The sequence below is a fragment of the Poecilia mexicana genome, unplaced genomic scaffold (genome assembly GCF_051168715.1).
Source record: "Poecilia mexicana isolate PSO_F unplaced genomic scaffold, ASM5116871v1 scaffold_14, whole genome shotgun sequence".
Lineage (NCBI taxonomy): Eukaryota > Metazoa > Chordata > Actinopteri > Cyprinodontiformes > Poeciliidae > Poecilia > Poecilia mexicana.
Window position 1 is genome coordinate 1,371,735 of NW_028263383.1, and position 16,872 is coordinate 1,388,606.

Below are 16,872 nucleotides of genomic sequence, written 5' to 3' on the forward strand. Positions count from 1 at the left end.
CTCATTACTGAATCCTTTGTTTGACACTTTGATTTCTGTTTTGGGGGATTTTCAGGGGGTTTTTGAGCTATGGTCTTAAACTTTTGATCAGCTGAAAAAAATCAAGTTTGAGTGTAAATGCAGTTTTTGTCTCTTATGCTGATTTCTTCTTTTAACATTATGAAGCTCTACTTAGAACCTTCTTAAAATCCAATAGTGCAAAATGCTAATTCTTGCAATTTTTTGACTGGTCTTAAGATTTTGATCAGGAGTGTATCACTACTGATAATAATATTAGTAATGCATTTTCTCTGTTGGCTCAAAATCATATTTCTCATTGTCACCAATGTTTTTGGTCCACCATGTAGTCCATGTTTAATATTTTGATCATTTATGTGATTCATTAATTTCATTTAGAAAACTAATGTTAAATGTGTTTTAACTTTCCTTCCTACAATGAGTACCACTTCTACCACTTCACTATTGCTTGAGCAAGTAACAATAATTTTAGGAGGAAAATTTGTATTTCATAATTTATCAGCGCAGTTATGTCCGATTATATATTACAACTACCTGCCATACCAGGGCAAATAGTCGCATTGATGACGTCACTTCTGTTGAAATGACGCCAGTTCTTGCGCAGTTTAGCGCGGATTTTTCAAAAATAGCGATCTCTTGTTTACACCGTCCAACTTATTGTAAAGTATTTTAATGCCAATATATTTAAGCAAGTTTTTTTTTTATCCGTACTTCGCTTCGTTTTTTTTTAAGGGACAAGATGACGCCATCAAAGAGCACCAAACAGTTTGTAACGTTAGCCAGCGGTTACCAGAGTTACTGAAGCGTTTTTACCACCGTCATCTAAAAGGTATTAAGTATTTTACGGTACTCCATTAGTTGGTGTGAATCATTTTAGCTGTGTGTAACATATCAAGGTAAACAAACAAACTGTCAAGGTAGCTCAGCTAACTTGACAGTTAGCTGAGCTAACTGTCAAGTGATGGAGAGTAGTTCGTGTTGTTCTTCGATGGTAGCCGATCTTCCTCAGGAGTCTTTCCTCCAGAGGACGCTGGAGCGATTACCCTCCACTCAAAGCCTGAAACTCACGGCCGAGGAGGCGGCTCCTGTCGCGGTTGTTGCCATTCAGAGGTACCTGTCCGAGCCGACCGAGGGTCAGCAGCTTGACAGCTACAGCTACGACGTGACGATCACAGACGGAGTCTGGCGAGCCAAATGCTTCCTTCACCCCAGCTTGAACCACCTGGTGCACAGAAACACCCTGAGGACTGGGACGGACGTCAGCGTCAGGCAGTGCTCCTTTGTTTACAACGAGAGGAGGCTGGGGCACGGTTATATCTGCATTGAGAAGGTCGAGAGCAGCGCAGAGACGTCATCTCTCCTGCCCCGCATTAACAACCCCAGCTCACTGCCCATGCTGGTAAAACACGGCATGGAGAGGAGCGTGTTGCTGCAGAGTGACGTTCCGCTGCAGGTGAGCCGCAAACATTACCTGTCTCTGTGGAACAACGACGACCCGGAGGGAGACATGTGGATCTCGGGGTCTGCTTCACCGGACCCAGTCCTGGACGGTGAGATCCCGCTGTTCTCTGCTTCTTGCTGTGTTTTTGTTGCACTTTTTCTGTCACTTAAATTCATAGTTGGGCAGTTATTAATTACATGTGCTCAATTACATTTACTGAGGGTTTCCCCCAGTGCGTTATAAGCCTGGCGGGCCACCAGGCTTTACTTTTCCCCCGACCAGGCTAAGGACTGCTTATTCGTTTATTTATTTTTAAAAGGTTTGCATGTTTTAAGACTTTATAATTGGTGTGCAGGTATTAATCTTCCAGTATTTCATTAACACATAATTGTCAAATGTTATTTTCAAATGTCCTGTCAACTTTAGACTTTTTTTAAACTCAAAAACACGATGGGCTGCTGGATGAATGACTGCCCTGGCACCCAACCACCAGGGTTGGCAAGTTTTCTGGGGGAAACCTTGTTTACTTGAGTAATGTTTTTTAATAAAATTCACTTTTAGGAGTACTTTTACTACGATGTACTTTTTACTTTTTCTTGAGTAATTTTATTATGAAGTATTGCCACTCTTACTTGAGTATAATGAAGAACAAACATGTTAAGCGAAAAATTAACCAGACACAGACAAACATCTGCAGTTTTTGTTAAAGTTTTAAAAGTTTGTTACTGAAAGAAACTGATTTGGAAAAATTTTATTTTGCTTGATTTTGTTACTTTTTGTTACTTATATGAATTATTGTCATTTTTGTCCTTTGGTCAATGTAATTATGTATTTACACCTTTGGTTATTTATCATTCATTAAATGATTGATAATTTGATCACTTACTGAGTACCTGAGTAGACTTTTTTGCCAAATAATGTTTGAGTAATTTTTTGGATGACTACTTTTTACTTTTACTTGAAATATGTAAAATATTTGGGTACTTTGTCCACCTCTGCTCAAATTGTAATAGCTCTTAAAAATTCAGGTAAATTATAAAGAGCTAATTAGAATTTATTTAGGTGCATATATGTATGTCATTTTAAGAAAAGGCTTGAGTTTTAATGAAATGTAAACTTTGTGTTTTCCTAATTTTCCTTAAGTGTGGCATTACATATAATAAAATGTAATGATTCTTCTTTTTCAAATCATATTTTATGTATTATTTTATTGTGCACCAGGCAAATTGGAGTGTTTTAAAGGCTCTTCAGCAGATTAGAGTGAAACATTATATAGAAGGTTAAAATAAAACATGAAATAAGGTCAATAACGCAAAATGTATATTTATAACAAAAGGAGAAGGAGTGAAACCTTGATAATATTTAATATATTTATTTCAGTGTCAAAGGTCACCCTCCTGAGTTCTCTGGAGTCATCCTTTAGAGCCTCGTGGAAACCTCTCCCTCTCCTGGTGAAGATAATCCACAAATCCAGGTTAAGGTATTATGGGAAATTTGGGCTCAAGATTGATTACCCCTTCCAGGTGAGCTGCACTCACAGGCTGACCCTTAATCTGTTTTTTTTTTTTTTTTTTCATGCATTTGCATGATATTTCACTGCAATACTGGGTAAAACATGCACTTTGTGATGTTTCAGACTTACTTCGAAGTCGCCGACCAGAGCGGCACAATGTCGCTTGTGCTCTGGAACGAGCTCTGTCCGGAGTACTACCTCAGGATGAACGTCGGCGCGGTGTTGTACCTGCAAAACTACACCTTGAAGCAGAGCTACTCAAACCGATCCCGCCCACAAATGGACCACCATCGAATGAAAAACTTCACCTCTGTAGGTACGAACTTAGGAGCGTTACATTTAGCTAAATACTACCGTGATGTTGAGTTGAGGAACATAATTTAACTGCAAAAGCTGAGCTATAGGAATTGTAGTAATTCTGTCTACTTGCCATGTGAGTATTTTATTTTGATTGCACTTTATTTCTTTTCCATAAATGTTTTTCCTTGTAGAAATCTGCCTGAACCCCCGTAACCCAGCTGCAGTCATCACTGTGGTCTCACCCAAGAGCGTCCTCCCACAGTGGGGGCTGCCAGAGGTGTCCTACCAGTTCACCGCCAGGTGATCAACGCTAGCCGCTGCTTTAATAAAAATGTATTTACGCGTCACGCGTGTATGTTTTCATCCAACAGTTTTGGCTCAAAAGCTGCTCTTTGGTTTTTCTCGAGTGCTCCAGGTCAGAGCTGGAGAAGATTTCCAACGGTTCCGCTTGTGACGTCATCGGTTTGGTGACGTTTGTTGGCCGTGTTGAAAGAGTCAGGAGTAAAGGGAATAAAGGTAAAAGGGTTTTTTTTTATTTACTGACTGGGTGAAAGCCTCTGTAATTTGACTTTTACTATCATGTAGCGATTGTTGTGCTTTAACTTTTAGCTCCAGAGAAATACTGGACGTATCGCTGGGTTCATTCGGTGGACGGAACGTCTGACCGGCCTTTTATCCTGGAACTTTTCTCCTCGTCGCAACCTGAAATCTTCAATCAAATCTGTCCAAGCAAGTCATGTTTTTTTTTGTTTGTTTCTTTTACATATTCAGTAAAACTGTCACCATGTTGTGACACTATAATATGACACAAATTATCTAAAAAAATCAAAAACAAGACACCACACCTCCTCACTGTGGACAAGAGCTTAAAAGTTCATGTAGGAACTGGCGCTGCAAAGTAGTTTGGAGTATAAATGTGGAAATGTATTTGTCTTCCCAATAATTATAAACCAATACACTAAACAACAAGGCCCTGCATTTGGCTGCTGTCTCATCTCTGCCTTGTCTTCCACAGTGACCTACCTTGTTTGCACTCAGATGAGGGTGTGTCAGGTGGAAGGGTCTTTGCCCTACCTCACAAGCAGCTGTGAAACCGAGATCTTCATCACAGGTTGGTGTTTTCACGTGACAGTGTGGCCGGAGAAGGATGACGGGATTAAAGCTGTGTGGGTCTGCAACAGGTTACCACAAGGGCCAGCCATACGTGAGTGACCCCAGAGTGAAGAGCTTCATCCAGTGGACCAAGACTCTGAAGGACAATGTTGTCCTCCAAAAAACCGCCGTCGGCGGCCATTATTGTTACCCTCCTCCCCCACGGAGATTTTCACAGTCGGCGACGGATACGTCAGGTGATTTGAGTGATTCATTTATTGATTTTAAAGGCGTTGGAGGTTATGGTGCAGATTTGTGCTTTATACCGTTCTTTTATTTAAGGCCAAGTTCCTTTGGTTGCTGCGTCTGACCTGAAGAGGGAGCTAGAGAGCCTTCAGTACAGGGAGCATAAAAAATTGGCAATTCAGGGCGAGATCACGGCAATCCGCTACAGAAATGACCCAAAGAAGGGAAGAGATTGTTATTTTTAAGTGTATTTTCAGTAATGGTAACAAAAGAAATAGTTAAAGACGTCTGCTGCTGTTCATTTCAGGTTTCAAATGAGCCCCAGGATTATTCATCAGACACACATAAAGATCCTGCAGACTGTCTGATGTCTCCCTCTTCTGACAGGAGCAAAGCTAACACAAGGAAAAGGACAAATCAACTCAGGTTGGATTTGATTCCTAATTTTTTTATGCTTGTGAGCTGAATAATTAATCGGTAATTGTAAATTTGACGTCGTGTTTTATAGTAAAGCCGTGCCCACTTCCTTAAATTGTGCCAGCAGCCCCATTAAAAGGTAATTAAGCTGCAACCAGGAGCATTTCTCTGTTAGTTAAAAGTTACAACCATTCTTAGCTTCTTTGTTCCCAGAAGGCTGAAATACAAAAACACGAAAGAAAGAGAAGAGCAGGAAGAAGAGGAGTCGGCCTCGGCATATGAGCAGCAGGAATGTCAAGGTGAGCGACTCACTGCTTCATTTTCGCTGCTGTGTGTGTGTGTGTGTGTGTGTGTGTGTGTGTGTGTGTGTGTGTGTGTGTGTGTGTGTGTGTGTGTGTGTGTGTGTGTGTGCGTGTGCGGGCCTCGCTGTAATGTGTGTGTCCCACTAGACTCCGTTGCTTCGTCCTGGGAGAGCAGCAGCTGGTCAAAGCAGCGAGAAGAAATCTCGGAGCATTTGCGTCACGGCGGCCTGCATCAGGACAGCGTCTCTCGCAGGTTCACCTTCGACGAGAAGAGCGCCCTGCTGCGGTGGAGCAACCTTCAGCCGACGCGCTGGACGCCGCAGGCGGCTGCCGCCGCCGCGCCGCCGCACACTCCCAGCCCGGGGCATTACCAGCTGACCATACTGGGTGAGAGCAGAGTCACTCCGTCCTGCTCCGGTCATTTCACCTACTATGAATCACTCTGAAAATGTTTCTGTTTTTCTTTTGGTAGACAAAAATGTTTTTCTTTTTTCTTTTTTTATAACCAGAACAAAGGCTGCGAACTGATCTTTATGTTTGTGTTGTGATGCTTGTCATCAGTGAGTCACACTGAGGGAGGGAAACTATTGTCAGCAGTCAGAGGTCTGTGTGACCTTAAGAAAATGACAGAGTTCATTGGGGCTGCAACTACCAATTATTGTAGTTCTTCTATTGATTATTCTGACGATTAATCATAAATAATAAACGGCACATGCTGCAGATTTGTCACTTAACCACCTTTTTTATACAGTGTTAGAAATACATTAAAAGATTCAAACAAACTAAAAATTAAATTCCTTTAAGTAAGAAAATGAACATTTTTATTGTGTAAAGTGCAATAAAACATATAGACAAATATTTTTTAATTTAAATTCAAAATGTATATATTCTGCTACAATTTTGGCTTGATTGCTGCTCTGAATATGTTTTGTTTTGGCCTTTTTTGAGTCTGTATAGTCCAGTTAACGACTAATCAATGACTAAATTAGTTGACAATTATCTGAATAACCAATTAATCATGATTAGTCATTTCAGCCCTAGAATTATTGTAGCTATTGTTAAGGTAGATCTTTTACTTTCCGGTGTGTTCGTTCTCACCCACTAATTCTGGTTCTAATTGTCTTACGTTTTTCTGTCAGGCATTAACAAGCAGATCGCAGTCGATGCCGCGTTCCTCCCCGTCGTGCGCGCCGACGACCCCCGCGCCGTCGGTCTCTCTCAGGACCCCCACGACAACTCGATGCTGTCCTGCCTCTCCTCGGGTTTCCTCTGCCCCCTCCACAGCACAGCCGGAGACGGAGAATTAACTCCCCGTGAGTCAGGTAGCGACAGCAGAATTAAATCCCTCCTCTCATTTTCTCCGGCGTCGCCAGTCGAACGTTTGGCTTTGATTTTTTTTAAAAAATTTTTATGTTTGGTTGCCTTCTTGCAGAGGAGATCTTGGCAACCGCCCGGGGGCTGGAGAACACACACGTGGTGTGTGTTTTGGAGCTGTGTCAGCTGGGAGGAGATAAAGTTGAAATCCTCATCGACAAGGTGTACAGAGTGATGGATGTCACACTCGACTAGAAAAAAAAGGGCAGCTTCTTATAATCATCGTCAATCATGTACATTTATTTTTGACAGAAAAGACCGTAATGTAAGTTGTATATTTTACAATTAAAATACTGGAATGCATGGAAAATGCTGTCTTTTATTTCAAGTATTAGTAGATTTTAATGACTTGCTTTCATAATTCCTTTAGTAGAGCAGGATGTGTTGCTTTTGGGATCTTTGAGCCTACTTCCTGTTGTCAGAAAGGTTCTGTTTAAAGGATTTGAGGAGTTAGGAGTCTTCAGCAAGGTTTGTAGAAACACACCTAAATAAGATTGATGAAATTTTGTAAGGGCTTTTAGTTTTAGAAAACACCCCTTGCAAAACGCTATGCAGGCGTTGCCATAGAGACAGGCAAAACAAAAACCACAACAGTCTTGTTTTTGTCTCTAAGATTTTTTTTTATATCTTTTACAACTTCTGGGCTGATGTATATTACTGAATACACTTTATAAAAATATATGTAAAGTACATTTGAATCCTTATTTTTACAGTAAATATTTCGAGAAAATGACAAAAAACGGAGACATCTCATAATCTGTTATAAAATTACTTTAATTTTAAAATCATAACATACATATATGTAATCTATATGACATATAAAATAAACAACTATGTAGCCTAAAGTTTTTTTTTCCACATTCTATAATACAATATGTATATATATATTTATATATATATATATATTTATAATATATTTGTTTCTGCACTGAAACTGCAGAATTGACTAGATACCAGGGTTTTTTGTTCATATCCTGGCAACTCTTACACAGAGAGGATCAGATCTGACTGCCCACGCTCACATCTGAGGAGCCAGTCAATATGTTACAAATCAGGAAAAAAAAAAAAAGTACAAGTTAAATGTGATCAAACTGACGTACATTTAAAAAAGAAATCCCCGTGATGAACACCATTCAAAACGTAATGAAGGGAAGCCAAAAAAAAGAGAAGAGGTGCGGCAATCGTCGTCACGGAGAGCGACTTGACTACGAAAACGGACAGACCAGATTATTTACACCCTTCATCAAGCTCTCGAGATTAACTCGCGTCCGAACCCGAGTGATTCTGACTCGGCGTGGCTGAGGATGCCGAACGGACTTGCTCTCGATCAACACAGCAAGGCAAACAAAATGATAAGGGGAACTTTGTCTACTTTCTCTGAATGATGTGTTTGAATGAAAAACAACCAGGTCTCCTGCCAGAAAGGCTGATATTCTGCCAGATCGTCCTTTTACGTCGTCACAGATTTACAGGTGCATGTTAAAATTGTTACTTTACTTTATTCAGCTATTAAATTTAGGAAGTTAAACTCATACATTTCAAGCAAATATTTCTGCAATGTTTGTTATCTTGGGTCCTTAGTTAATAAAAAACACAAAATTCGCCTTCTCAGAAAACTTCAATAATAATAATAATAGGATCAATAATACATTTTTATTTTATTTTGAGTGGCTTAAGAAATTACCACACTTCTTCCTTCCACTAAACTTTCTCTTGATATCTATACTTCCCTCTTTAACGATGACGTTTAGTGGCTCACACATGTCAGGGACAAGCTGCTGGACATCTGGCAAATCAGCAGAGCATTTCTGTGCAATAAAATACATTTTTCTGATAAATCAAATTTTGGTTTTCAATTAACCTTAACCCCAAATCTTCACAATTACCAGAAATAAGTGCCTGAAATGTGTTATATGAGCAATGAATCTACGCAGCTTTTTGAATTAGGTCACTGAAATGATTAATTTTATTTAGCGATATCAGTGTCACACACCTGCATGACGTGACATTTCCATGAAAACAGAAACACAGACATCCATGGCACCCGTAAAGCTGGACCTTTATGAGCAGACGCACGTCGGATCGGTCATGAACGAAACCGCTTCAAACAACAACCTAACGTCACAATTGCACTTCTTTTTCTTCTTTTCGTACCTTTGTTGGTTGAATTCGCTACAATCCGCGTGATAAAAATTCAGATCTTTTTTCTGTTTGTTTAATCTCTTCCTCAAGGTGACTATCGGACCCTTCAGTTCAGTCTCTTTGGGAGCCTCCGGCCCTGCGCACCACATTCCCATGCAGATAAAAGTCCTGTGTAATCCTACTCTTCAGAGGACGCGTCTCAAACTAAAAAAAAAAAAAAAAAAAAATACTGCTAAAGGAATGTTAGGACATTTCCGTTTAAAAAAATACTTCCATATAAATTACATGGTAACAACTGCTTATTATACACCTCTATGTACATCTGTTTGGAAACATTTCCAACAGTATAAATTAACATTCTTTTTCTCTCTGTCTCTCTCTGTTTTTTATTAAATCGACATTGCACATAAAAAAGTGTAAAAACGGCACTGAACGTACATGCTGAGTTCGCTACGTCTTGTCGTGCAACGTGGGCAGCTCCGGCGCTGGACGGGCCAAGCACCCCGCCCCCCCCACCGTGCTGCTTTCTATAAAGTGTAGCAACAACATGTGCAATTAAAATCCAGAAGAGGAGTTTGGGGGTGGGGGGATTACGTTATAGGATTTAAAATCTTTGTTAGATTGTGAAGTCACACTGTGGTACAGGCAGTTTAAATACAGTATATTCTGCTGATTGTCTTTGTACGGTGATGTAATTGTGATGTTTTAATGGGTGTTTTTTTGTTTCTCTTCCCCTTCCTGGACAGACTGCAGCAACACACTCCAATCCTCTGTTAACGGTCGTCTCTGTATTATCCACAAAACGGAGACAATCAAAACAATGGCTCCTGCACACGCTCGCCTGCTCCAAGCTGATTGAGACAAAGGAGAGCAGCTGCAACGGCCGATAAGTAGCTCCACAGAATCTGAAACGTGTTCTTTCACCATGCTAGCGTGAAGTAGTGTCTTTCAGATGGAAGTGGCTCTATAATTTCTCAATGCAGAATGGTAAATTTTTTTTTAGAGTGAATGAAGCCATTGCAGGCAACAATCTGAAACTCAGCTCACCTGGTTGGCGTTGGAAATTTGGAGTCTTCTGAAATATTCAAACAAGCCATCACAAAACAGGCTGACGGTTGGACTCGCACCCCTGTTGTAAGATGTGTAAAAAGCCCTAAGATAAATTCATCTTTTGCTGCAGAAGCATCGCCTCGCACTAAACTTCAGTTTGCTAAATCAACCCCAGAATCAACATGTTTTTATTTTTACACCACATGTCCTGATATTTCAAAGGATTCAAAATGCCATGCAGGCTGGGCTAACCCAGATTCCCAACAAGGGCGGGCCCACAGCATCACTGATCCTCCACTATACTAAACAGTGGGCAAAACTCTTTCTCCAATCTATGTCTCTTGTTTTAAACCTAACCCAAGTGGTTACGGTGGATGAAAAGGGGAAGAGCGGAGAAACAAAAACAGTTTGTATATATACTCCAGATGTCGAGATGTGGCCGAAAGGTAGTTGAAGTTAAAGTGGCTAACCAAGACCAACTAAAATGAAAAGTTGTCCACGGACGACCAAAGTTTAACGAGTGGTCGGATCTGACCCGAACCACATGTGCTTCAGTTTAAGTCCCAGCAGCTTTTTTGCAAACTCCACACATGTAGAGTTTGTGTGGCAGCTTTTTGCATGGCATCTAAAGGTTGCCACGGAGACTTGGTGATCCCAAGATGCCACAGATTTTTTTTTACCTTTCTTTTACAACATGAATCAAATTAAAGGCGGGGTTTACTTAATGCTGTGTTGCTGAAACAAACGAGGTTATATGAAGGCTTTTTACGCATCTTTACCGGGGCAGTGTGCAGGTTTCCATTCGTAAAGCAGCTGATTGGACTGTTGGGAACATGAATTTACGCTTTTCTCGCGTGCATGAGGCTTTTCTGCAATGGGCCGAGCAGAAGATCCGGCATGTACCTCTGAGCATACCGGAGCGATTTCTGTCAGAACGTCTGTGCGTAAGACCAGCTTGTATTTCCAATTGGTAGTTTTTGTTGTGTAATGATTTCAAAAAGGACTCTTTCTGAAACAGACTGCTCAGAAAGTAAGGACTTACTGCAAACATAAAGGTCACAAAAATTACTACATATATATATATATATATATATATATATATATATATATATATATATATATATATATATATATATATATATATAGGTAATCTATTAATTAGAAAATCTGGATGTCTTATGTTTTAATAACAAATTATGCTCTTACGAAAATATACTTTTATATTCCAAACGGACCTGAGCTGGATTTTTAAAGCCATAATCAGACGCAACCAATCGAACCACAACATGAACGTTATCACGTTAGAAGGCACAATTCGTCCTCCCCGCCTCCCAGCTCATCGCCGACACCCGGTGCTGCGCGGCGACCGCTTCAGCCTGCAGAGGTCTGCGGTGGGACGGCTACGGCACCCCTCGCTCCTTCAGTCCCGGATTGAGGCTTTAAAAATCTATAGACCTCCAGCTTCCAGCTGTAGTGTGTGTTACGTCACACCTGCCTTTTGTTAAAGTGGTCGTCACACTTGTTGTTTTGTCGTGTAAAGTTCTGCTGTAGTGACTCGACGTGCCTAAATTGTGGTTCCAACTGTGGCGGGGGGGAATAACAGGGCTCACCTCCGACTCTCCATTTTCACTGGAAACAAAGTGTCACGAGTAGCTTAGCATTAGCGTCATGCCACAGGAGGGGAGCTGAGCCGGAGATCAGGAACAGAGCAGAACGTTTGATCTTAGGTAAAAAATAAATAAATATTCTACTTCCGGGGAGATAGGGGTACCAAAGTGCAAACACTTATATGAGAACTTTGCTAGAAGAAAACCTCCACTTGTCGGTCTAAAATAGTTTTTTTTTGTTTGTTTGTTTGTTTTAGTTTTTTTTTTCCAAACATCTTTGATGATCCACTCGTTGCAGCCGTCCTCCTGAGCGCGACGCGGCCTCGAGATTGTCCTCGGATCCGGCGGGCGCCGTCGGGTCAGCGCAGCCTCTACTTGTGGTGTCACTATGACGACGTGCAGGCTGGATCCCTCCCCGCCCCGTCCCCCGTGAATTAGGAGGCTCGACGGCGTGCTGCCACCCGCAGGGCGGCGTCAGAGAGGCAGATCCTCAGAGTTCAGACGAAGTCCTCGGTGCTACCGTGTTAGCATGTTCCTGAAGTCTGAAACACTGCCTGGCTGGTTTTGGGAATGTTGGTACTGCCTTTGCTGTTGCTGTTGCTGCTGCTGCTGCTGCTGTGGTTGTTGCTGCTGCTGCTCCTGCGCAAGTGGCAGCTGCTGTGTTTGTGGCTGCTGCTGAATGTATCCCATGGTGCTTTGCTGTGGGACGTTAGTGGCGTGTAGGAAAGCTGGAGTAGATCCACCGTGTACAAGTCCTTGGGTCATCTGTGGAAACAAAAAGGTTTGAAAAAGGTCTCTGTTCAGTTTGGTTAGTGAAATTTAACCTTTTATGGAAATGTAGCGCTAACTAGACACAGAATCTTACAGAAGTATTACCAAAGGTCAACATTTTGTAAAGTTACAACCACAAACCTGAGCGAACTATGAATTGGGAATTTAATGTTTCAGAAATAGTGCAAAGGGAAATGAAACATTGATTTAAATTTACATCTAAAACTAATTTATTCAGATAAAATCATGGATTTATATCTGTATTACTTTCATGTCTTATTTTTAAAGGGATATAAATCCACTTCTCCAACTTCCAGTGTCATTTAAAAGCAGCCAATCAGAATTTATTCTGCTCCGTTGCCAGGGAGACAACAGAACAATATCACCTCTGTGATTGGCTGTCTGAAATGTCATAGCAAGGGTTTTATTTTCACATTTTTTTATGAAGTGTCTTGAGACAACATTTGTTGTGAATATTTGCCACTATGTTGTGATTCAGCAGTCAAAATTCCTGGAGTTGTGTGCCGCCATTTGATCAGCTTATATCTATATAATCTTTGAGAAAACGCGAGAGGCTGCTGGGCAGCTGAGAGGTTAATGTGGCCTTCAGGACCACTGGGATAAACCGACAAAAAAAGATTTTTAAAAATGGATCTAAAAACAAAACGACTATTGCTTTAATGAAATGAGTAATACACAATATCTGCATATTCAAACATAACCTATAACCTGTCAGATGTCTTTTCAGTTTCAGAGAAGAAGGCTTTGATCGCTTATGCTGCTGCTGTGTACCTGAAAGAACTGCTGGGGCTGCTGGAGCTGCACGGAGTGCTGCGAGGCCTGAGGCTGGCTGTGGTAGGTTGACTGGGCCTGATGCGTGATGAAGGAGTTGTGTGGGATCATTATGGGGGAGGTGAAAACGGGGGAGGGCACCAGCACGGCGTTGCAGTTGACCTGTTGCATGGTGAAAGAGGTGATCGGCTGCTCCAAGCTGTATCTGTAAGGAGACCAGTGAGGAGGTCAGACGGAGTATCACGATAAACCCAATAAATGAGCCAAGTGTCGCAGCGTGGCCGCTTACAGAGTTTGGGAGATGCCCATGTTGCACTGAGAGGGCTGGGAAGTGACGCTGCTGGTCGGAACCATGGTCTGCATCGACTGGTTGAGAAGCATTCTGCAGGAGAGACGGTTTGTGACGTAAAAACCACGTCTGCTGCATAAAACGGCAGACAAATTATTATTTTTTTCTCAGGCTTCTCACCGTAATTGTCCGTCGTGACTGAACTGGCTGTCCGTCTGTCTTTGGTTTGTGTCCTGCTGAGGCCTCGTGTTGGTCTGGGAGAACATCATGGGGTTGCTGTAGAAGGGCGTCGTCAGGCTCGTGTTTGTCTGCATCGGCAAACTCACCGACTGGCTCTGTCTGCTCCGAGGAGCCCGCTGCTGAACCTGCAGCGCGGAGATGGAGATGCACGATAAGCTCCCGAGAGACGCTGACATTTCATAGCAAACAACTTCTGAACAAATAAAAATAGGTTTGATTTGTTTTTCATTACCACCCAAATGAATCGTCTGGAACAACATAATCAACATTAATCATTTTGACATTTCAGGTTCCCAAATTACAAACAAAACTTATAATTCACTGGTCTGAGGCCATTTGCAGCATGTCTTCTGCTCTCCACTCTATTTCCTGTCAAATCACTGTTCAATAATGGCCGCTAAGGGCAAAACAATATTCATAAAGAGTAATCATTTAACATTTAATTTACCTTAAAAAAAAACCCTCTAAAAGCACTGCTTTGTAAATTTATGAAAAATTATCTTAATAAAAATGAAAAACGCAACAAAAACCTGTTGATGTTCATTTTCTGAATGAATCAAGCAAAATGCTTTTCTGTGTTTATGATTAAGTTAACATCTGTTTATCCCTCTCTTCATATTCTCCACTCCATCATTATATGTTGTGCTAAATGCTATTAGCTAGTGCATGACATTTTCAGCCAAATGCTTGTGATGTTGCGGTTAGCTTAGCGGTGAGTGAATGCCAGAGCTAAGTTGTGTTTATTTTATTCTGAAATCGTCCAAAATCCTTCAATATGGACTTTATATGGAAAGACAGCGGTGAAATTATGAAGCTACAGCTAACGTGAACAGGTTAATTTGAGCCATTAACATAAGTTGCTAGCAATGCTAATTATGCTAAACGCTAATGTAACATGAAACAAGATATATTAAAAATGCCACCTCTCTAAACAATTTAAAATATTTCTGTTTATCATCTGTTTAGCGCTGCCTCTCTCTCTTTCTATAAATGTTTTATAAATTAAGTCAAGCTGACATCCTTAGCTTCCACATGCTGGACTTTAGCATTGAAAATTATCTTATTTCAAATCTGTATTGAACCTGTGCAGATGGTGAAGTGTTTTCTCTCAAAGAGAGCGGAGATGAACTGTGAGCCCCGCAGGCTGATGGTTTCGGCTGGCCAGAGAGTTGCCTGATGACACTGGACTGGGACTGGTTCTGGTTCTGTTGTGCTGGCCTTCCTGGGCCCTGCCCCTGCTGCTGCTGCTGCTGTTGGGCCTGGTTGAAGTCATTGTGGACAGGCTGCTGTAACAACATCTAACACACACAAAACAAATATGAATGTACTTACTGAAAAGAGTTGGTTTATATCCTGCATGTTATTGTAGAAAAATATGTATACCTCTAAAAAAAACAATTAAAATAGGGTCATAAAGTTGCATATGCAGAAATATAGGGGTCTAAGTCATTAAATATATAAATATTTAACAATTATGTATTAAACTCTGGCACTTCTGGCTTTTGATACAACAAAGAAAATCAATCTGGGCTCTGCTATAGCTAGCATTTGCCTCTAGAGGGAGACAAGCTACCTTTACTTCTGAGGATTTGGTCAGAAGCTGATTTTCTTTCTTATATGAAGCTTCAAATGTTTTTCTTGATTCAAGGCTCTAATTAGACAAATGTCCATCATTCCTTTCCTCAAAGTCTGTGCTTTTTGTATTGTAGAGAACATGTTTTTCCGGAAAAGCCGATGTCATTACTTGGCGTCTTTCGAGTGGCTGCTACCTGTAGATTAGCAAGATGGAGCTTCTCCTTAATGTCGTGCAGCTCCTGCTGCTGCGTCTTGATGTCGGCCTGCAGAATGCGCGTCCTCTCCTCCAGTTGTTCCTTCAGCTGGTTCATTACGCCGAGCTGAGGCTGCTGCAGCTGATATACAGAGGACTGCTGCTGCTGCTGCTGCTGCTGCTGTTGCTGCTGCTGCTGCTGTAGAGAAGAAACATGGAAACAGATGGGAGAAAATTAGTGTTACACTTGATTTATACCTATTTATTTTCTGTAACCTCTTTATACTGTTTACATTTAACACACACACACACACACACACACACACACTCTTAACTTGAAATCGCTGATTAACTTGAGACACATATTCAGCTCAAGCACCATCAGAAATCAGCAGATGAAGACAACACAGACCAGGGAAAACATGCGAGCTGAGCACAGAAAGGCCTTCCTGCTTCAGTTTCAGTTCATTTATTTGAGAAAGAAAAATTCCCCAAGTGTCGCTGTAGTTAATTATAACGAGGAAAAGCAATCCAAGAATTGTACGGCTCTTCAAAAAACACACAGCCCAGGGTTTCCTCCAGTGTATTATAAGCCTGGTGGGCCACCAGGCTTTACTTGTGGCCCCACCAGGCTAAGCATTGCTTACTTATTTAAGTCTTATTAAAATGTTAGCATTTTTTAAGACTTAATAGTTGGTGTTCAGGTATTAATCTTCCAATCTTTCAACAACACATAATTATCAAGTGATATTTTCGGATTTCCTGTAAACTTTAAACATTTTTTAACTCAAAAACACGACGGGCCGCTGGACGAATGACTGCCCTGGCACCCAACCACCAGGCTTAGCAAGTTTTCTGGGGGAAACCTTGCAACCAGTCTGTAGTCCAATTGCAAAATGAAGATGTAATGCTCTTTATTTTTCTTAATCTTCTCCTGATGTCCTTTTTCTAATCGCAGTCTTATAACCAGGCCAAGCGTCAGTGTACATGAGAGCGGAGCGGATGAAACAGACCCAAATTGCAGCGGCAGTCATAACAGCGAGATACTGTACACAAGCAGAGCAGAAGGAGAGCAACAGGCAGGAGAGGAAGTCTAAACACTGACCATGGTGGAGTGCTTGCTGCAGGTTGGAGAAAGGGAGAGGCTCATTTGGGGAACAAGGTCAAAGGAATTTTGTCTTTGAGCCAAATTCTACATTGGGGAAAAACAAAAATAGACACGACTGATTCTATCTCTTCAGGCAGCGAGAATTTTTTTAACATGAACTTGTTTGGAATAAGCTGACCTTTGACCCACTGGGCTGGAGTCTGGCAGGTGTCTTCTCTGGTCCAATGGAGGCTGACGGCCATGATGGTGTGCAGGCCTCTGTGTAGGAGTTTGCTGCTGCAAAGGAGACGGCTCACTTTTAGACACACAGACTGAGCATTGACTCTGTTAGGACAGCGTTTCCCTGGCAACCGATGAGTAAAACTGAGGCGAATGCAGTAAAAATGTAAAGCAGGATAGGTT

The 16,872-nt window shown here is 41.4% G+C and overlaps 2 protein-coding genes across 7 annotated transcripts in view; one reads left to right on the top strand and one right to left on the bottom strand.

Annotated features, from left to right (window-relative positions):
* The first annotated feature begins 456 nt into the window (after window positions 1-456).
* LOC106923634 (RPA-related protein RADX-like) lies at window positions 457-7,013 on the top strand. 4 transcript variants are annotated; one of them, XM_088012523.1, is made up of 15 exons: window positions 457-1,568; window positions 2,840-2,982; window positions 3,096-3,288; window positions 3,464-3,572; window positions 3,688-3,788; window positions 3,882-4,001; window positions 4,288-4,383; window positions 4,454-4,621; window positions 4,707-4,832; window positions 4,916-5,036; window positions 5,119-5,166; window positions 5,241-5,326; window positions 5,477-5,716; window positions 6,469-6,642; window positions 6,762-7,013. In XM_088012523.1, the coding sequence occupies exons 1-15, from the start codon at window positions 980-982 to the stop codon at window positions 6,896-6,898; spliced, it is 2,451 nt and encodes an 816-aa protein (XP_087868649.1). In that variant the 5' UTR covers window positions 457-979; the 3' UTR covers window positions 6,899-7,013. The 4 variants fall into 4 exon arrangements, with proteins under 4 accessions (XP_087868649.1, XP_087868648.1, XP_087868650.1 ...); XM_088012522.1 differs by having other exon boundaries at window positions 459-1,568; window positions 5,244-5,326; window positions 6,469-6,651; XM_088012521.1 differs by having other exon boundaries at window positions 460-1,568; window positions 6,469-6,651.
* A 443-nt stretch (window positions 7,014-7,456) lies between these two features.
* npas2 (neuronal PAS domain protein 2) overlaps window positions 7,457-16,872 on the bottom strand; it is a 47,663-nt gene continuing 38,247 nt past the window's right edge. For all 3 annotated transcript variants that reach the window (XM_014996827.2, XM_014996828.2, XM_014996830.2), the window contains exons 15-22: window positions 16,649-16,746; window positions 16,468-16,554; window positions 15,364-15,561; window positions 14,677-14,892; window positions 13,535-13,719; window positions 13,355-13,447; window positions 13,066-13,270; window positions 7,457-12,267 (exon numbers count right to left, since the gene is read on the bottom strand). In XM_014996827.2, the coding sequence (XP_014852313.2) occupies window positions 12,019-12,267; window positions 13,066-13,270; window positions 13,355-13,447; window positions 13,535-13,719; window positions 14,677-14,892; window positions 15,364-15,561; window positions 16,468-16,554; window positions 16,649-16,746 (1,331 nt within the window). In that variant the 3' untranslated portion in view covers window positions 7,457-12,018. The remainder of the gene's footprint in view (window positions 12,268-13,065; window positions 13,271-13,354; window positions 13,448-13,534; window positions 13,720-14,676; window positions 14,893-15,363; window positions 15,562-16,467; window positions 16,555-16,648; window positions 16,747-16,872) is intronic.